This window comes from Solanum pennellii, chromosome 1 (genome assembly GCF_001406875.1).
Source record: "Solanum pennellii chromosome 1, SPENNV200".
In the NCBI taxonomy this organism is placed as follows: Eukaryota; Viridiplantae; Streptophyta; class Magnoliopsida; order Solanales; family Solanaceae; genus Solanum; species Solanum pennellii.
The window spans coordinates 100,184,340-100,206,695 of record NC_028637.1 but is presented as its reverse complement, the minus strand read 5'-3'; the positions used below and the strand labels follow the sequence as shown (position 1 = coordinate 100,206,695).

The 22,356-nt window shown below is 32.2% G+C and overlaps 1 protein-coding gene and 1 pseudogene across 1 annotated transcript; one reads left to right on the top strand and one right to left on the bottom strand.

Moving 5' to 3' along the window:
• The first annotated feature begins 3,627 nt into the window (after nucleotides 1-3,627).
• On the top strand, nucleotides 3,628-4,515 carry LOC107009499 (rapid alkalinization factor). The gene has a single exon (XM_015208844.2). It carries the CDS (start codon nucleotides 3,893-3,895, stop codon nucleotides 4,235-4,237), a length of 345 nt encoding a protein of 114 aa, XP_015064330.1. The 5' UTR covers nucleotides 3,628-3,892; the 3' UTR covers nucleotides 4,238-4,515.
• Nucleotides 4,516-10,558: 6,043 nt separating this feature from the next.
• Nucleotides 10,559-21,423, bottom strand: LOC107025590 (annotated as a pseudogene).
• Nucleotides 21,424-22,356: the final 933 nt, after the last annotated feature.

Genomic DNA, 22,356 nt, shown 5'->3' with positions numbered 1-22,356 from the left:
TGGTTCCCTCTTATATATTGAATGCCATATGTCAATGAGAATTGTGCTAATTTTGGTGTGATACAGTTCACATTAGCATGATCCTAGGACAATGCTTACATGACAGGATGTCATTCAACTCTTATTAAAAATTATATACAACTACTCTCAATTAAAAGTCCATTTAGCCTATATTATAGGGTTTTGGTAAAGAGAATTTGGTGTCCTCTAGGCATCTACAAATCAGATAAAATCAGTACAATATTACAAATAACTTATTGGATGCCAAAAAGTCAGCTAATAAGTTCTACTTTACCATTAGTTAAAGCTTAAGCTTTATTATTTGAGACCGTTCATCTCATATTAGTTGTTCACTTTCTTCTTTATACGTCTGTTAAAAACTCATGAATATAGAAAAATAGTGTTATTAATACAAACATTTTTACACTAATATCAAACACATAAAAGTATTACTTAAATTTCATTGGTTATGTTACTATATTGTTTTAGGAAATAGCTCAACCAAAATAATAGTGTAGAATGTATTAATTAGTTTTATGATAAAAATAATTAAGTTTGGTGCATTTTTGAGTATATAATTAATTGGAAGGATACAGCTGGCTTTGGTGTTTGTTTTGGGACGCGCATACACCGACCCATCCTGTGATCTGTTATACGGCCCCACACACACACACTAATATAACGGATACTCAACTACACTTTTCAAACTCAATTTAACGCCGTTACTCTTCCCTTCAATATTTTCCTCCTCTATTGTGTTTCAATTATCAGATTTTTTATGTTTTTGTTATTTTATTTTATTTTTGTTGCTTCTCTTGTTAATTATTATAGTGTATTATTCTTTATATTTGAATTTACTATCACAATGCGATGGTTTTTTAGAAATAATTTTTCTATTTTTACAATATCATAATAAAATCTGAATAAATTATAGTCTCTTCAGATCTTTATTTGTGAAATTTCAATGAATATATTGTTCTACTAATGTCAAATTTAAAATTTAAAAATATTAGTTATAAAGTTTTAATTTAATAAAATACTCCTATAATTAAAATTTTCATTCCGAGTAAATATTAGTATTCACTATTTCATCCCTTTTTTCCCCCAACTTTCTTAGTGATCATTTCGAGACTGACTTCTTTACCGTTGCCTTATTTGAAAATGTTATCTTGTCTCTTTTCTGTCTAAAAACTTGACTATTTTATGTTTTGTTTTTATACTAATATTTTCTAGACTATATAGTATATATACACGTAAATATTTTCTCATTTTTACACATCTAACCTACAAGGTTAACCTATTAGACTAATCAAGTAAATAAAACATGAACCTAATAATTACTTCGATATACTAAGCATGTCTACTTTCAATCTTATATCACATATTTAAGTGTGTGTTATATTTAATCGATTTTAAAAATTATATGATCATAAGTATAATATATAAAGATAAAATAAATAAAGTGAAATAACCGGCGAAGGAGTGTGTCTGTAAAATACAATAGCATTGCAGGGAAGTTTTATTCTTTAGCAAAACCAGATCTAGAAAAGATATTTAATTGTTGTGGTTAATCAAAGTAAGTCAAATTAGTGTAACTAATTAATCACTGACATACCTTTTATTTATTTATAATAATAATAATATATAAAATAAAAAAACTGAGCAGAAACACAATGATTGATAACGGCGAATCTGTAACGGTGACGGAAATGAGCTGGACACAAAAGGCAGCTACTAAAGAAGAGAGCAAAAACGTGTTTCGGTTGACAAAATTATTAGACGGACTAACTCTGCCGTCTTTGTTCTTTTATATTTAAATAAATCATATAATCAACTCCTTTTCTATTTTGAATAAATAAATTAGCCTCTCCCGTTTTATATACTTGTTATGAGAAAATTAAATATTTTTTCTAAAATAAATTTAACAAAAATATATATAGATTAATGTTTTAATTAAAAATTTATATGAATTAAATTCGATAATAAAAAATGTAACAATTATTTTGAAACGAATAGAAGCGCCCTCAGTATTCTTTTCTTTCTACTACGTGAACGATTGACAACTCAGTCAACCGAATATCTTTTCGTTTTCTACCCAATTTGGACATCCTATTTCCTACTTATTACGATACTTGCCCCTACCTAACCTTATCAAAAGTTCATACTGCCTTTTAAATCTTTTTTTTCTTATCCTTTCTTTTTCCTAGAGATATTGTTATCATAATAATATTAATTACGACCAACTTTATATCATTTTCAATCATTTTTGTTTGTTCTTGTTAAGGAATGATCATATACATTGCTCCTACTCATGGTTATTTTTCGTAATATATAATTGCATATTTTTGCGTTTTCTTGATGTTTCATTTATGCTTTGCTTCAATTATAAGAATGATCAATTTAGTAATTGTGTCTTTGTTTAAATTAATTGAAATTAAATATATAAATTTATGTCTTATAGTTCCACTAAGCTGAAAGCTTGTGCAAAAGAAAGAATATTATTGAACATTTAATAATATATAAAAATCATAACTAGTGCTTCTTTTATGTATAATTTAAAGTGATAAAGAAAAAAATATTATCTTATTAATCATTTAAATAAAGGTGTCTTTTATTTACATTTTCTCTAGTAAGGACGTTTTATAAACAAAATTGTTATTCCTAAATTTAAGAATTTCAGAAGTAAAATCATAGTGAAAAGTACTTTTATACTGTAAGATTATTTTAGCAAGAGAATTTCAAGTGGTTGAAAGAAAATTTCAAAGTTATCAAATTGATGATAAAATAAGTGTGCATATTGACTATGAGCAACTAAATAGAATTACATACTAAGTAGTGGTAAGCACATTAACAAAGACCAATTTTCATTCTAATCTTTTTGGTGACATAAGAAACCACACATTAGACAAAGGTATTTTATACTAACTAGTAAATTATTGAACAATGTCAAATCATCCCTTGATTTTGAGTTTTCTCGACACATAGTTACCTCATTCACTATATATTTGAAAAGCATTTTTGTCAAAGAAAATATTAACAAATATTTTAAATAATAACATTTTGTGTTTTTATAAGTTATTTGAAAATTACTTTTGTTAGTATTACAAAATATTGCTTTTTGGGCGCTCAATTACAAAACACGCTAAATTATTTAAAACACGCTTGTTGTAATCTTTAATTAAGTTATTTATTTAATTAAATTATGAAAAATAAATTCTAAGACATATCGAGGAGCTTTATGAAGCGTCAATCATAAATTAATGCCAAAAATATGTTATATTACTAGTTTTTATTTGTATTATTAGGTAGTTTGGTAAATATCAATTTTTGTTAAGAATATTTTTTAAAAAAAAATAAAATAACTTGTATTTATACGAAATTGATCCAACAAGTTAATATTACCTTTTTGGTCCATATGAAAAACATCACATTATATATTTTGCAAATATATTTTTTTTAAGTGGAAATTGTCAAACTCAATACGTGATAAATTTTCTCAAAATATTTGATAGATACATTACCAATTATTTATGTATATGTATGTATAACGCTGGCTTCTAATTTTTAAAAAAAATATTCTTCTTCTAAATATTGCGCGTTGAAATTAAAAGTTAGTGGGCATCCAATAAACCAAAGTATCAAAGTCTTCTTCTAATCCTTCGTGGCAATTTGGAAATAAAGTAAAGTATTAGGGGTAAATAAACAACCACCTCTACTTATAATACAACTGGCCTTGCCCATTATAACTTGTCTTCTTCACAATTTGCAGAAACTAACAAATTTTCAACATCGAAAATACGGCAAAACTAGCCGTCCGAATCATAAACCAGAAGAATTAGCTAAAGGTTGCTTTAATTTCTCTTTCATTTTTTTTTCAATTCGAGGAAAAAAAATGGGAGTTTCTTCGTATTTGATTGTTTGTGTTCTTGTTGGAGCTTTTTTCATTTCCATGGCTGCCGCCGGCGACAGTGGTAGCTACGATTGGATGGTGCCGGCGAGATCCGGTGAATGCAAGGGGAGTATTGCAGAGTGCATGGCTGAAGAAGATGAGTTTGCCCTTGACAGTGAGTCAAACAGGCGTATTTTAGCAACCAAAAAGTACATCAGCTATGGTGCACTCCAGAAGAACAGTGTGCCGTGTTCTCGCCGTGGAGCTTCCTACTACAACTGCAAACCTGGAGCTCAAGCAAATCCCTACACTCGTGGATGCAGTGCTATTACTCGTTGCAGGAGCTAGGTTCTCTATTTTCTCTTCTTCTTCCACGGGATCCATAAAAAAAAATGTATTTCTCTTGGTATATTGAATTTTTAATTTTATTTTTTTTCTTTTGGAGATGGGGTTTGTTTGGTATACGAATGAGGAGATGCTCTTAATGGGTATTGATTGTTGTCATAAACTCTTTTTTTTTTTTAATTATTTTTTCATTTTTTTTCTCTTGTGTTTCTATATACTACAGCTTATAGTAAACTGAATTTGTCTGTCAATAATTCAATTTAAACATACTGTTGGTACTATACTATCTGTTTTTTATCTGCCTATGTTTATGATTTTGGCTTTCACTCTCTGTTTGCACAAATGGAGTAAACTTGTTGATATTAAATGGAAAGTTATTTACATTTCTGAGTTTTTTCCAGATCTGGATTTGAAAAATTGTGTTGTCTTCTTCTTACTACTAATAATATTGACTGTTATCTGATTTGATTTGTTAATAATTTGAGATACTTGAAGAACTTTTGAATGCTTTTTGTATTTGAATTTCCAGCTTTTCATTGTTCATGGTGTGAACTGTGAACAAAGAAAAGTTGTATGTGGATCTGTTTCTTTGTGTGGGACCATCTATTTTGAATTGTTTTTTTTCTTATTTTCACACTTTTTTTAGGCAAAAAGTGTAAAATATTAGAATACTTGCAATGTTTTCTTTTTTAAAAAGAATAAAAGAATAAGGAAATGAGTCAAATGAGGGGAAAGGTTTGATGAAGATATGAATTAGATTCCTTGCAGAAAGTATAGTAGATTAAAGAAACAATGAAAGGAATCAAATTTTATTGACCTAAAAAAATTAGAGTAATAATCTGTTATAAGTAATTAAATTGCACCTAACAATTTTAAAAGAAATTAAATTTATGAGTGTATATAACTTTTAAAGGTCTTTAGTGTAGTGAATGCCTTGTATTCATAATTATTTGTAGTAAAATAATAGTGATGATCCACAAGGACCACAATTGTGTTTTTGTATATCTCCCCAATTAGACAAACAAAACAGAATTATAGTACAAAACAATTTGAGTATTATTTGCTCTGTAGAAGCTCCCTATTTTATTTTTATTTTTAGTTTTGGCAATAATATCCTTTCACCTCACTTTTATCCCAATTTATGTCAAAGGGTTTGGAGTAGGGGTGCTTATTGATTTGATTTAATATATTATCAATTTGATGTATTAGTTATGAATTTGTGTACATACTAAACTAAACAAGAGTAGGAAGAATAAAGTTCAAAAAATACCTAAATGAAGTGACAAAAAGGAAGACAACTTGACATCTCTAATTATTGTGTTAGATGAACTTTCAAAACTCTGTCAAACAACCCAAAAAAAAAAATAGCAAGTAAACTAATAATAATTGAGATTTAAAAATTAGACCTAAGTATTTGCAATTGTCAATAAGTTTTCATGTAACTCATAAGTTTCTCTTCTCTTTCCTTATATATTTCTTACCATTTTTTTTCCCTAACATGTTTTTGTTACATCTTTTCTTGGTGAAATCAAATGCAACAAAGAGATTGAAATATTTATACAATAGTTTGCTTCAAATAAGTAAATATCAATATTTTTTAAAATTTAATTCGAATTTCATAATTAAAAAAGAAACAATTTGACTTTTCAAATAGTTACATTCCCATGAAATGAAAAGAGCCTTGCCTATCACAATGTCAAATTGTCAATTCTCCTTTTCCTGTTTCTGGTTAAAATCCTTTTGATGGCCCTTCAACTTTGAAAAATTTTACGGCGTTTGAGGTATAATCAATAATAGTTGTACGAGGATATCATTTTCTTTTGACAAGTATTTTTGTGGATCTTTTTTTAATTGTCACACTTTCTCTCTCTCACACCTCCATTTCTCAATTTTTACTCCTTTCATTTGCATTTTTTTTTCCTTTCCAAAACTCCATTTTCTATTTTATCTTTGGCTGACTCTTTTTTTCTATTAATTCTTGTAATCTATAAAAAAAAATTGAATCAGTTTCGTTTTACAATTTAGGACACTAAATATAAAAAAATCAAAATAAAAGTTTTGAATGAAAAAATACAAAATTAATATTGGCAAATAATTATTCAATACATGCCATAGAAGTAGAGAATTTGATAAATATGAAAAAAGAAAAGATAATTGAGTGTTTGATATCATCAAAAAAATAATTATTAATATTAATAGTTCAAATACATCAAGTGGTTGTACAATAAATAAAATAAACATATTTTGACAATTAAGAATTGAGTGATTAAAATTGAAATCTCAAAAAATAAATTAATGACTAGAATTTAAATAATCTAAATAAATTGTGTATTTTGTACTCCCTTCGTCACAAAAAATGATTTGGTTTGACTTAGCATGAAAGTTAAGAGTATAAAGAAGGCTTTTGTATCTTGTGGTTCTAATTTAAAGTTAGGTTAAATGTACAAAATTTCTTCTTGATCTTAAACATGTCACGTGAAAAGTTGAAATTAAAATGTTACCAAAAAAAGAAAGAGATCATTCTTTTTAAAATAGATTAAAAAAAGAAATTATTCTTTTTTAAACGGAGCAAGTAATAGATAAATGGCAGCCCAAAGAGGCCTCACACAACTAACAATATGTGTGCCTCAAAGAGAATAAAATTTTTCCTTCAACTTTTGCTATTGGAAGTTTAAAAATATTTAGCACTTGAACTATTTTGTCCAAAAATTCAATCAAAATCTTATAAAAAAATATTGCTATTTTAGATAAATTTAATAGCCATTTGATATTTTAAAGAAAGAATTAGATAATTTTTGAAAGAGTTTCTCTTCCCAATATTTTTTTAAAAATAAGGAGGAAAATCTAAACTTTCATTTAACAAAAGAAATGAAAAAGAAAAAGGAAAATTTATTTTTAGCTTGAGTAAGTTAAAAAGAAAACATGAAAACATTTTTTTTAAAACAGAGAAAATAAAGTTTCTAGTGTTTTTTATTTTTCCAACAAAATATCATCAACATTTTGAAGAAATTATCTCTACCGACAATGTTCTAGAATTACAATAATAGTCAAATGACTAAAGGAACAAATTTACTCAAAGTTAATTTACCAATCTTTTTCACACAAATTTGAAATATTAAAATGTTACATTATTGTACTAAAGAGATCTTCCCAACATAAAAAAATCTTTCAACATAAGGTGTGAGTGTGAGTAGGGTTTGATACAAATCATGACAATGTCATTTCAAAGTTAAAAATTAACAAAAAGATTCATCAAAAGGTGGATGAAATTTGGTGGCTTTATTTATTTTGATTTTCATGTTCTTTAAAGTCTTCACATGCAGTCCATATACTCAATGATTTTATTCAAAAACATAAAACAAAAGTATCAACAATATATCTTTAAAACTAGATTTGGTTTGTCTTTCAAATATTAGTTTTCTTTATGAAGCTTGTTGGTTGTTAATGAAAGGTTCATTTCAACCACCAATGTAATTCATTCTACTTATTTTTCAAAATAAAAATATCAATCATATTTACATTGCCTTTATTTTTACTTGAGAATTATTCTTTAGTATTATAGCTATAAATAATAATCCACTTTTGGCAAATAGTAAAGAATGAGACCTAAATTGTAAGTCTTTTTTTAGGGTTTTCTTAGAAAGGTCTACACACATTATTATTTATCATTATAAATCAATAATACATCAAAATGTTCATTAAATTTGAGCAATAAAACATTGTTAAGTATTCCAACTTTCCTACAATATTATCTAGAACAAATAATAAGAGAACTCTTTATATGTTCTTAACTAAGGATATTACTCCCTCTTGTTCCATTTTAATATTCCTTTTTTTTGTGAGAAGTTAGCAATATTCAAAAGAATTACTTCTTTAATATTAAAGGTAAATTTGAAAATTACTGCCAAGTTTAATTTTAAATTCCTTCATTGTCAATTATTTTGAGGTAAAATGTTAAGCTAAAGCTATTATTAACCCCCCAATTCTATCTTGTTTTCATTCTTTTTACTAATGGCAGTAAAGAAAAAAAAAACTAGAACAATTATTGAAATGGGACGAAGAGAAAAGATTAAGAGGTTTTTTGATCATCGCTTGTTTGATCACATCTAGATTCAAAATAGTTCTAATTATGATTTGGGGAAAGGGCTAAATTTATTTATGTTTTCTTAGAAATTGGAAATTGAACAATTTACCTTTTGTAAATTTTTTTGATCTAATATTCCTTTTGTCAATTAAAAATTATTTTTTGCCTATAATGATGAACGATGATGATTGCATCTGAATGCTATTAAGACTAATGTTATATATTTTAATGATTATTATTAATTAGAAGTTTGAAAAAGACATGTTACACAAATAAAAAATATGAATTTAAAAAATTTCCGCTGCCGGGATTTGAACCCGGATTCTTAAACACGAAAGAATTGCCAGTGCTACAGCGGACTCTTTTGATCTTAGAAGTGGAAACAAATTATTTATAATTTTAAATTGTATATAACCTCCATAGTTTTTCTTTGAACATATAAAACATTTATTTTTCCTCTCGATCATGGTTATATATTTCTCTCTTTCTTTAGTATTTTACTATCTTTTTTCCCCCTGAAATATCTAGTTTATTTTGTTGTGATTCTGTGAATATTGGTTGATGATAGATATAATACAAGCTTATATGACGAAGAAGTGTGTATTCATATAGTTAAATCTAATTTGTTTGAAAACTAAGACGTATTAAATTAATTATTGTTGTTGGTGATGTTGATATTGTGAACACCCCTACTATCATACTAGTACTAGGAGATCAGTCCTATGTGGCTTGCCACTAAAGGATAAAGTCGCCACAAAATTTCAAAATATTGTCACTAAAGGTTATGTGTGATTTTTAGTGGCGACTAAGCTCCAACAACAATTCATTAGTAAAACTATTTTTTTCAACTAAAAGAATATGATAATTAATTTTCGATTGTAACCTAATTTTCTAAAATAAATAACTTGCAATATCAATATTAAAAACATGGAATATTATTACGAAAAATTATCAAAATTACTTCTCGATTCAAATCTCCTACTATATAATGCATCATTATACATTTTTTACATTTACATATGACGTAAAAATAAAACATACAATGTCTTGAAAATCCTACTTAATCGATATTATTTTTGACTTTTTAAAAACAATGAAAAAATACAAAGTCAGAATTTAATGTTAAAAGGTTTTAGTGACGATTTTATGGGCTTTTGTAGCGACTATTGTCGCTGCTAAAAATCTAGTTCTATTATAGTGAATCCTAATTGGCAACGGTTAGGTGGAAAGATTAGTTCCACGTGGCCTACCACGTCAAATTTTTTTTTGAGGTGTTAACTCTTGAAGGAGGGTATTTGTGATGTCTTAGGATAACAACAGGAGCATTTTTTATCTCAAAATGCAAAGAAGGATAGAAATGGCCAATTTCACATAATTTAAGGGCAATTTTGACCCTTTCTTGTTATTTTTATTATACATGTTGAGGATTCATCATGAGTTGTTAAGTTGAAGTAAAATATAGAAAGTGAAATTGATTCTTTGCTTGAATCAATAGGGGCATAATTAACTTCGTATTAAATCACATGAATATCTCTTTTATGTGACATGTCCTATGATAAAACGAGTAGTTGAAACCTCAATTTGGAGACTAACTTAAGAGGAATGAAAATTCCTTGACATGATGAAGCAGCTTGTAAGGAACAAAAGAGAAAGTACAATAGCCAGTGTGGTGTGTCTTGACATACATGAGACATCATTTTCTCCAAATTAAATGTATTGGCCGCCCAAATTTTACCCCAACCCGTCCATTTGCAAACAATTGACACACACAAGAAAGAACCATTGCAGCAACTGGAAATGTGCATTTTACAAGAGTAGCAGTCAGTGCCATGATCGGAATGTCAAACCTCATGGTATACATTCTAAAGTTGTCTCTCATGGAAAATTTGTCAATATTTTTAGTTTACCCAATGATTCGCAAAATAATTATTTATTAAAAAAATTACGCTGCCAGGATTTGAACCCGGATTCTTCAACAAAATAGAATTGCCAGTGCTACAGCGAGCCATTTTAGTGTTAGGAATGCAAATTATATCTACCATTTCGAAGAAAATTTCACATTTTTGCACAAAACAACCTTAAATTACATGTTATCCCTAAAAAAATTGAACAAATAAAACATTTATTTTTCCTCTCGATTAAGGATAACTCCTGAACTTAGAAAAATTTTCATGGTTATATTTCTCTTTTTTTTTTCTCTGTTATTTTACCATACCTCTTGATGATGTTATAATACGAGCTTAAATAAATAAAAAAATTGATATTCATGTAGTCAATTCAATTTGTTTGGGAACTCGGACTTGGTTAAGTATCTTGTTGTGTCTTTCTTCATACCTTAACACTCTATCCTCAGCTTGTTCTAATGCTTCTGTTATTATCCTCAATTTTTCTGCTGCTAATTCCTTCTTTTGCCTTCTCCTCAGGATTGGCAAGTACAGCTAGAATGATGATGTAAAGCCTATAATTGCAAAGGTGATGTTAAAATACATGGAGGCTCTGTTGAGAACTCATCTGAAGTAGATGACTTGTTGTTGTTGAAGTAAAATAATAGAAAGGGGAATTGATTCTTTGCTTTGCATCAATAGGGGCATCCCTTGCTTGAAGTGAATTATATTCCAGAAAGGAATAATGCTAAAGAATTGATGTAAAAAAAGAATAGAGTGCGCATCCAGGGGAATCAAACCCCGGTCAGTACCGTGGGAGGGTACTATGATACCACTACACCAGATGCGCTTATTATTGTTAATGGTGCCACTACTAATTCCTTACAATTTAGGGGAAAAGCAAACACAACATATGAAGTGAAGTGTTTCTTTACTAAGTCATCTGTTCCATTACTCTGCTGACTAAAGCCTTAATGTTTGGCCACTCGCCGAGTCTCCCTTCATAACCACCATAGGAGATGTCTGCAAAATTAACTATACTCGAAAGATAAAGGCAAACATCAGTAAGCATAAATAGGAAAAGATATTCTTTGCCTCCACACCCACCTCCAAAAGGAAGTGCTCGCCAAAGTACTCCACAACTGTCTTGGCTCTACAGCAAGAAGTGTTTATTCCATATTGCTAAACCACTCGTGATTCGTGAAACAGAACCGTAGGACCACCATTCCATGTCGCAGACTTATTTGTGGCATCTTATCAATAACATGTAATGACAATGTAAGTGGGCAATTCAGAAAATAATGTAATTTTTTTTTAGAAGTGAAGTTAACTATAAAATTATTTTTAGAAGTTTCTTTCATAAGAATTGAGGCAGCAATTAAATGATTAGAGTCAAAACCTCCATTCGCATACCACAATAGATTCTAAATGAACAAACCTCTTGTATTAGAATCATCTATTAGTAAATAGTATCAGAGAGTACAGAGATTGGACAACACCGAACTAATTAAACTAATAAAACAAATACTACTAGTACTATGCCTCAATGTCAAACTAGAAGGGTTCAGCATATCAACCCTCAATTGGACCAAGTTCAGATAAATAACCTATAAAGCATATGAGATCAAGACATAGAGATTGATCCAACTTGATTCACACAAAAAATGAGGACAATAAGTTCATGATGAATTTCCTCTTCATGAACATGGGGGAATATGCACATACCACTCTAAAATATTGAATGTGAAGGATAAAAGACCTACAGACATGGATTACCTTGTTAAATAAGATACAAAATGTTTGTAAATATTACTCCATCTAACACATCACTAGCTTTACCTGCAGAGTGTTGTCGTGAAAATCCTTATGCACCTGCCTCAGATGTGATTTTGGCAACTGAAAAGAGAGAGAGCAAACATTACTGCTCAACTGACAAGGAAGAGTATATCAAACAACTTAATTCCTAAACAGCATCATTTTTTGTAATGCCCAGGACGAAGGGTGGGTTGATGCGGGCGGGTCAAAGAGAAAGAGTTGGCAGGCTTCTATGTTGCCAAGCTGCTCATAGAGGGTTAAATATGACACCTAGGAAAATCTCACATTGAAAAGCTCGAAAAATGAGTGGAGAGTTGTCCAAGAGACAAATCTGAGAGTTCTGTTAAGCCAAAGCACACAATATGTGCCACAGCTTATGTTATACCAACTATGACATCAGAATCAAGTTCCCGAAGTACGATGATGGGGAGAGTGTTGTTATAGTCCTGCTACTTTTAAAGCATTTCAAGTAGTAGCATCTCAAGCCAACATAAAAAGTGTTCCCATTACACTAAGTTGTAAGGAGGTACCCTCACGTGACACAAACGACGGAGGGTGAGTTAACTAGAAAAAGTGAAACTTTTCAGTTAACGAGGATTGACAAGTTTTTAGATTGGCAAGCTTCTGAATAAGGGGTACATATGACACTTAATGCAAATCTCACATCAAAAAGAGAGAAAAGAGTGAAGTGTTACATAAGACATGGCATTAGTTGGATGATATGCGTGTTTTTGGATTCAATGGCAGTGTAGTATAAAAGACCAATATGTGAGGTCTGTTGCACAAAAGTGGACAATATGTCCAAAGGCTTGGGCAGTGAAATTTTTAGACCTTGACTCTAATCTAGCAGACATCTACCACACATAATATCATAGAGACAAGTTATACCTAAATTACATTAAAAAAAAAAAACAATTGAACAACATGCTTATGATCACCTTTAGTCCACTTTCACAACTATGGTATTTTGCATCCTTACGACATGCTCCTACATCATGCGACCATGAAAAATTATCTGAACTCCTTCAAACAATTATAATTTGGTGGCGAAATAAACTCAACATCAATAAAATCAGAGGGAGATCTATTACCTTGGCATTGTAAGCACTAGCCTTGATCCCAAATTTAGAAAGAAATTTTGGTCTATTTAATATTTCTTTCCTAGTCAGGGCATATATTATTGTTGGTCAATCCTGCAACGGTTTGTGTCGAAGCTTTGCTCTTTCTTTTGGATCATTGGCCAGATCATGAGTTTTGTGCAACAGAAAATAACTATAACCTTTCAGTTGTAGTTTTCCACTAAATTCACCACGAGAAACTGCAGCAATTATTAACATCGGTACAATTTATTTGAAGTCATAAAGATATAGGAGTAAATGACCAGTTTATAATTTAAAATAATAAATATACATTCTAGGTAACCAATGAAAAATTGAGGAAACCCCCCCTCAAAGGTACCTTGGACGAGAAGATGAAGTCTTTACATAAGCTGCAACATTGCCGGTAAGAGGATAAGGAGAACCCACAAAAAACATTTCCCTTACTCGGTTTTAAGAAATGAAGAGACAATCTGTCACACAAAAAGGTCAAGTTTGTGAATACAAGAAAGAGTAGGATGAGATACTTTTATCTAACGTGGTCTTTTGATCATGAATTAAGAGCGTTGTGCCGTAGGATAAGGTTTTTTCCTCCATCAACTGCCAGGGATAAGCCATATCTATCTCAAACTAAGGTTATATCCTCTTAAAATCTCATACTAAACAATCTTGCACCGAGATGAAGATAGATCGCCCAGTGGTTGTAGCAAGTGAGAAAACTGAAATTTAAAACACTTTAGAATGCAGATGAAAGTACTGCTGCAGCTATGACAAAACAAAAGGAATTGTTTCAATCCACACTAAGGTAACTACTATTAAAATTTCAAATTCTCTATGTATACGCAAAATAATTTTCAAGGTCTCTGCTGTGGTTTTCGGATTTTGGTAACAGATCGAGTTATTGGTTGTTTAATCCCTAGTGTCATGGAATATGGGTCAATCAAATTTTCTCTTAAATTGGATTTGCACTGTATAAACGATCTTTTCACCCAAAGAAGAGTTTTACCATCCAAATCATCAACATCTTACACAACATCACACTCATCTTCCAGATGCTTAACAGACAGTTGTCTATCCTTCAATGAATCTAAACCATATAACCCAGGAGACGGTACTTCATTGTCACTGTCAGAAACAACATCCCCCTCAACATCGTCTACACTAACGTCATTGATCCCATTATGTTCATCCATGCAACCATTGGAAGCATTATCAGAGCTTTCAGAGTTCTCCAAATTTGTAGACATTAAGTTATTTTTGAGGAAGTCTTCCCTTTTCTGGAATAAGTGCTTACCAATTCATAAAAATCCTTGCTAAAGATGATGTTTTAGAGTGCTCCACCGACAAGCAACAGAAATGAAGTGATTTACCATTATTTCTATCAGCATATGTACAAAGAATGAAGACTGTACCTTTAATATGCAGTATATACCCTTTCATGGTATTATGCAACAAACATGAAGTGACACAAAGATTAAGGATCTAGTTTAAATACCATAACTACTCAAAGAAAGTTGTAATTTAGTTCTTGAGTGTGAATGTAAATGATGGGCAAACATAACGTCAAAATTTAAGTATTGAGTTCTCTGAAGAATTTAACTTCATGGGAGTTTAAACGGTGTATGGATTATTAACAATAAATAAATGTGATCTCAAACCCCACCCCCTTTTACATACACACACACACACACATCAAACAAAATAAGGAAAAGTAAGAGAAAGAAAGAGAAGAATGAAACGGTGCTGCAAATGCAAATGCAGGACATACAAGGAATACCAAACCAAAAATATTACCGTAGCACAGTGTAAATTATCTTACTAAAAATTGGAGATTTGGCCGGAAAAACGATGTGAGAACAATTTTTGTCGCCTCTGACATGTGCAATGACTGCAGAATGTCTTCTCAAACACGAGTAGTGGCAGTAGCAGCCAGTGCCATGATCGGAATGTCAAACTTCAGAAACTTCATGGTGTCCATTCTAGAGTTCTCTTTCAAAACAGATTATCGCCTATGATACATGGAAAATCTGTGTCAATATTTTCCTGAAGCTTTTGCTTGGCTAGAACAGAGTTGATCAGAGATATAACCGAGGGTTTGTTTAGTCATATGCATGGCATTTCTTATCTGTTAATTAGCATGATGTAGTAAGAGTCATATCTATGCTCGACTGGTAAACTAGTCCCGGTAATTAAATAAGAGAGATTACTAGGAAATAAATGGGACAGACTAGAGTCGGGTGTAATTTGATAGCCTGGTCTAGCAAAAGACCACGTCTACAGTGCAAGCACTATCTTCATAACAGAATGAATGATAACAAAACTCAAGGAACTTAAGAAATTTGTTGTGGTGTGTTACTAGATTCATGAGGAGAAAAAAGTCGATATTTGCTTGTCAGAAGCAACAAAAACACAGAGGCTCCTTGAGCTTCAACTGCAAGAAGCAATTCCAAATAATAGCATTACTCTGATTTATCAAACAAATAAAAGAATAAAACCTGTAATCTGGTCGAAAATAATGGCCCCACTTAGAAGCACAGTGAACTTCATCGACTGCAGATAGAGCAATTCCACGACTCTCTGCAGGGCTTTGGGTGGGTTTTATGAGTCTGAAAGAAACGGAAAAAATAAAAAAAAGGACACTCATCTGTCAAACAACAGCCAATACTATCCTTGAAGTACAATTCAAAAGATTAACATGCACACTACCTTAGAATTGTCTCAGGACATACATAAATGATGCTATACATGCCTGCCATCGTTTTTTGTTCCACACTTCAAACAGTTTGACCAGAGACAAGGAAGCAAAGCCGAAACACCATGTTTTGCTAACCTCAAAGACTGATTGTGCATCAAGCTAATCAACTGTGACATAACTATGACAACCTTGCCAGTCAGCAATGCCAGAATCTGTAAACACAAAGATTTCCCTACAGAAACATAACTCTGAGACATTGGATATCACATTTTACAGGAAGGGAGAGAACGGTGAAGAAAGAAAAAGTGTGAGGGGCTAATACCTGATCCTGTTTCTGCAAAAACAAGTCAGTCTTGGTGAGATAACCAAGCTTCCAGAGCATCTTTCTGAAAATCCTTCAACAATGAAAAAGCGAAGTGTTTCTGTAGCAAAGTCTTGACCTTCTTTTGCCAATGTGGTCCAATATCTTCATCTTTGCAATAAGATGATGATACAGCTTTTTCAGTTGCAACGTAAATGAATTGTTGTTGAAGTAAATAGGAAGGGGTATTGATTCGTTGCTTTGAATCAATAGGGGCATAACTTCATATCACTTGCTTGAAGTGAATTATATTCCTTCGGGTAAAGGAAATGAAAGAATATGGGACCCGTAAATTTGACAGAAATGGAAAATGGATCGAGTGCACATCCGGGGAATCGAACCCCGGTCAGTATCGTGGGGGGGTACTACGATACCACTACACCAGATGCGCTTCTTATTATTAACATACTACTAGAGTTATAACTAATTCCTTAGAATTTAGGGGGAGAGGGAAACACAAATCTGGATATAATGTATTATAAAGCTTATCATATGAAGGGAAAAGAAGTGTTTCTCCTAATTTTAAGTTATTGATTTCCAATCCTAAATAGACCTTAAGAGCTTTCTTCTCAAGACAAGGTAAGTATACATACACGTCACTCTCTCCATACTCCACTTGTAGGATTATATTATGGTATGTTGTTGTAATTGATGTTGAAAGCTTGATCTTTCCTTTGTACTTTTGTTATCACTTTCTCAGCCCAAGTCTCTCCCTTTAGGGTCTTTGCTTCACGCCCTCGTGCATTTCAAGTCGGAATGTACCCTTCATGAGTATATAGCTGAACCCACCCCCTTTCTGAGTGCTATTTTTCCACTTAAATTTCTATCTTCACAAGGTAACAAGAAGCTCATTCAAATTGAAGGAAGATTTGTAGGTTTTTTGTCATATTATGGTAGACATGCTTTCTAAAAGGGCCCTTGCTGAGAATTTTTAATGGGGCATGCACATCAAACTAGCAGATACAAGAGATAAGAGGAAGAGAGGTAGAGAGAAAGAGAGGGCCTTGAGAAGAAGAAGTACATGTTCCATTATTCTGCTGAGTAAAGCCTTGATGTTAGGCTACTCGCCAAGTCTCCCTTCATAACCACCATAGAAGATGTCTGCAAAATTTCTCTGCACCAGAAAGGATTAACAATGACCAGAAATGCAAAAATGAGATGACGAAGTACGAAGGACCGCAAGCAAATGTGAGATGACAGACGCACTCACACAACTTGCAAGAAGATCATTGCCTCAGCCTTTAAATTCTGTCTTTCAGGTCGACCTTTGATGCATATATCACACCTGTGCATTATGTAACAGGTAAATGCCATAAACTAAGAAAGCGAACTCATTGCAGGAAAAACCTGTGATAAACATGTATTTTCTTGAGCAAAAATTAACTATACTCAAAAAATTAAAGCAAACATCAGTAAGCATGAATTGAAAAAGATATTAGCAATGGGATGCATTTGGCACATCTTTACATGCATAGGAAGTCACTTTTTACTTCAAAGGGCTACAAATGAATATATCTTTTACGTGGCATGTCCTGTGATAAAACGAGTACCTGAAACCTCAATTTAGGGACTAACTCAAGAGGAATCAAATATTAGAAACAACATTTACAGTGCTGTGGACATTCCTTGCCTCCACACCCACTCCTTGACATGAAGCAGCTTGTAAGGAACAAAAGAGAAAGCACAATAGCTAGTGTGTCTTGACATACACGAGACATTTCTCCAAAAAGAAGTGCTCGCCAAAGTACTCCACAAGTGTCTTGGCTCTACAGCAAGAAGTGCTCATTCTATATTGTTGAACAACTCATGACACGTGAAACAGGACTAATAGGACCACCATTCCATGTTGCAGACTTCTTTGTTGCATCTATCAATCAAAACCTCGATTCGCATACCACAATATTATCTAAATGAACAAACTCTCTTCTATTATAATCATCTATTAGTAAATAGTATCAGAGAGTACAGAGATTGGACAACACCGAACTAATTAAACCAATAAAAACAAATACTACTAGTACTATGCCTCAATGTCAAACTAGAAGGGTTCAGCATATGAACCCTCAATTGGACCAAGTTCAGATAAATAACCTATAAAGCAAATGAGATCAGGACATAATCGATCCAACTTGATTCACCCAAAAATGAGGACAATAAGTTCAACAATGAATTTCCTTTTCAAGAACATGAGGGAATATGCACATATCACTCTAAAATATTGAATGCAAAGGATCAAAGACCTACAGACATGGATTATCTTGTTGAATAAGATACAAGAAGTTTGTTAATATTACTCCATCTAACACATCACCTAGCTTTACCGCCAAAGTGGTCTCGTGAAATTCCTTGCACCTGCCTCAGATGTGATTTTGGCAACTGAAAAGAGAAAGAGCAAACGATACTGCTCAATTGACAAGGAAGAGTATATCAAGCAACTTCATTCCTAAACAACATCATTTTTTGTAATGCCCAGGACGGAGAGTGGGTTGATGCGGGAAGGTTGAAGAAAAAGAGTTGGAAAGCTTCTATGTTGCCAAGCTGCTGACAGAGGGTTACATATTACACCATAGGAAAATCTCACGTCAAAAAGCTCAAAAAATGAGTGAAGTGCTATATAACAACATAGCACAAGTTCACATGGTATGAGCACTTTTGGGCATTGATGGAAGTGTTCTCCAAGAGACAAATCTGTGAGTTTTGTTGAGCCAAAGCACACGATATGTGGCATGGGCTCATGTTACACCAACTATGACATAAGTTCCCGAAGTATGATGATGGGGAAAATCTTAGCCAGGAAGCTAAGTTGTAAGGAGGCAACCTCACGTGACACTCACGACGGTGGGTGAGTTCATGAGGATGAGTCAAAGTTTTTGGTTAACGAGGACGGGAAAGTTTTTAGATTGGCAAGCTTCTGAATAAGGGGTACATATGACACTTAAGGCAAATCTCACATCAAAAAGGGAGAAAAGAGTGAACGTTACATAAAATATAGCATAAGTTTGGAGTACACGTGTTTTTGGATTCGATGGTGGTGTAGCATAAGAGACCAATATGTAAGGTCTCTTGCACAACAGTGGACAACATCACAAAGACAAGTTATACCTAAATTACATGAAAGCAAACCAATTGAACAGCATGCTTATGATCACCATTAGTCCACTTCCACAACATGGTATTTTGCATCCTAAAGACATGCTCCTACATCATGCAACCATGCAAAATTATCTGAAGTCCTTCAAACAATAATAATTTGGTGGCGAAATAAACTCAACATCAATAAATCAGAGGGGAGCAATATAATAACTTTAACTTATGGGATATATATTACCTTAGCATTTTAAGCAGCAGGCCTTGATCCCAAATTCAGAAAGAAATTTCTATATACTTAATGTTTCTTTCCTAGTTGAGGCATAGATTATTGTTGGTCCATCCTCCAACTGTTTGTGTCGAAGCTTAGCTCTTTCTTCTGAATCATTGGCCAGATCAGGAGTTCTGTGCAACCTTTCAGAGGTAGTTTTCCACAAAATTTACCCAGAGAAACTGCAACAACTATTAACATCAGTACAATTTATTTGAATTCATAAAGCAAGTTATAGGGACAAATGACCAAGCTTATAATTTAAAAGAATAAAATTACGTTCTAGGTAGCCAATGAGAAAACCCATAAAAGGTACCTTTGACGAGAAGATAAAGTCTTTACATAAGCTGCAACATTGCCGGTAGAGGACAAGGAAAACCCACAAAAGCATCTCACTTATTTGGTTTTAAGAAATGAAGAGACTATCTGTCACACAAAAAGGTCAAGTTTGAGAATGCAAGAAAGAGTAGGATGAGCGGTTAGAGGATAAGGAAAACCCAAAAAAAAAATCTCCCTTATTCGATTCTAAGAAATGAACAGACCATCTGTCACACAAAAAGGTCAAGTTTGAGAATGCAAGAAAGAGTAGGATGATATACTTTCATCTAATGTATTCTTTTGATCATGAACTAAGAGAGTTGTGTCGTACAATAAGATAATGCAAGTTTTTTTCCTCCATCAACTGCCAGGGATAAGCCATATCTATCTAAAGCTAAGGTATATCCTCTTGAAATCTCATACTAAACAATCTTGCACTGATGTGAAGATAGATTTGCCCAGGGTTGTTGCAAGTGAGAAAACTAAAACTCAAACACTTCAGAATGTGGACGAAAGTACTGCGGCAGCTACAACAAAACAAAAGGACTTGGTTCAATCCACACTATGGTAACTACTATTAAAATTTTAAAATTCTCTATGTTTACGCAAAATAATTTTCAAGGTCTTTCCTGTGGCTTTCAGACTTTGGTAACAGGTCGAGTTATAGGTCATGTAATCTTTAATGATATGGAATATGGGTAAATCGAATTTTCTCTTAAATTGGAATTGTACTGTATAAACGATCTGTTAACCCAAAGAAGAGTTTTACCATCCAAATCATCAATCTCTTGCACAACATCACACTCATCTTCCAGATACTCAACAGACAATTGTCTATCCTTCACTTCTAAACCATGTCTCCCAGAAGAAGATACTTCATTGTCACTGTCAGAAACAGCATCCCCCTCAACATTGTGTACACTAACGTCATTGATCCCACTATGTTCATCCATGCAACCATTGGAAGCATTATCAGAGCTTTCAGAGTCCTCCAAAAAATTTGTAGACATTAACTTATTTCAAGGAAGACTTCCCTTTTCTGGAATAAGTGCTTATCAATTCATGAAAATCCTTCAAGTATGAGAATTCAAAGTGTTTCTGCAACAAATTCTTGAACTTCTTTTGCCAGTCTGGTCCAATATCTTCATCTTTGCAATGAGAGGATGTGTAATACAGCTTTTTCAGTTCCAACGTGGAGATCAGAATCCTCTATAGGAGGATGCACATTTCGACCTCCAGTGTCTTTTTGCAAGATTTCTGATTGAGACACATTCAACTTATTTATTGTCTTGCTTTTTTTAGGTCTACTTGCTGATTGAATGAATTCATGGTGCTTGATTACCGTATTTTGCCTGCAGAACAAGATGAAGAAGAAGAACCTCTTTTTCCCAGCATACCAGCACGACGGGTGAAACATGCAGTACTAGTTGATGCGCTTGCAGTTTTTCTTCGAGAATCATCGAGTAGATAATCGATCACACTATCAATTGATGGACCCACAACTTCTAGAGCATTAGCAATATCAGATAACGAAAATCCCATTCCAACCAATCCAGCAACAACTTGGTCTGGGTCCATACTGTGATAATAGTTGTTTCAAGACGATGCAGCAAAGATCAAAGAGTGCACATACACACAAAAGTCAGAGTCTCCAGATTGACATACAATTAAAATTATTTAGAACTTCAGAACATTAACTATTTTGGGGGACTTACAAACACAAAACTAATTTTTAAGGTTGGAAAGTGTACCTCTAACTTCAATCACGAATTGAATAACAAGTACAATTTCATGGTCAGAAAGTGTTTCAGTTTTCCTGATCCAATGCAGCAATCACTTAATAATAACACTGATAATCAAGAATTGAATTTTCTTCTTGTTTTTTTTTAATCAAGAATTGAAACAAAGAAGTTCTCCCGATATTTACATAGTTTCCCAGGAAGTTTACCTTTTCCGACAACATTTGTTCTGAATATCATCTATCTGATCATGTAAATACAATCAAACAAATTGAGAACTTCTGGACAAAGGAAAAGGAACCCGCTTCAACTACATTGACTGTTTTTGAGGTTGGGAAGTATTTCAGTTTTCTAGATTCAATGCTGCAATTTTGAAAATAACACTACAAAGCTAATAATTCACTATCTTCAATCAATAACCGAATTAACAAGAAAAAATTAAAGGTTGGAAAGTGAACTGCCAATCTTATAATTCTCCAACTTCAATCAAGAATTGAATTAACAATAAATTTCCAGGTTGTAAAGTCTAGTGATAATCTAATAATTATCTAATTTCAATCAAGAATTGAATTAACAAGAAAGAATTCAACGTTGGAAAGTGTGCCGATAACCTTATAATTCTTTGACTTCAATCAAGAATTGAATTAACAAGAAAAAAAAAGTTCAAAGGGTTTCAGTTTTCTTGTTTCAATGCTGCAATAACTTAAAATAACACTAATAATGTAATAACTCTCTAACTCCCAATCAAGAATTGAAATTAACAAGAAGTTCT

Coding starts and splice junctions, on each gene's coding strand:
- LOC107009499 (XM_015208844.2), top strand. CDS start 3,893: ATGGGAGTTTCTTCGTATTTGATTGTTTGTGTTCTTGTTGGAGCTTTT.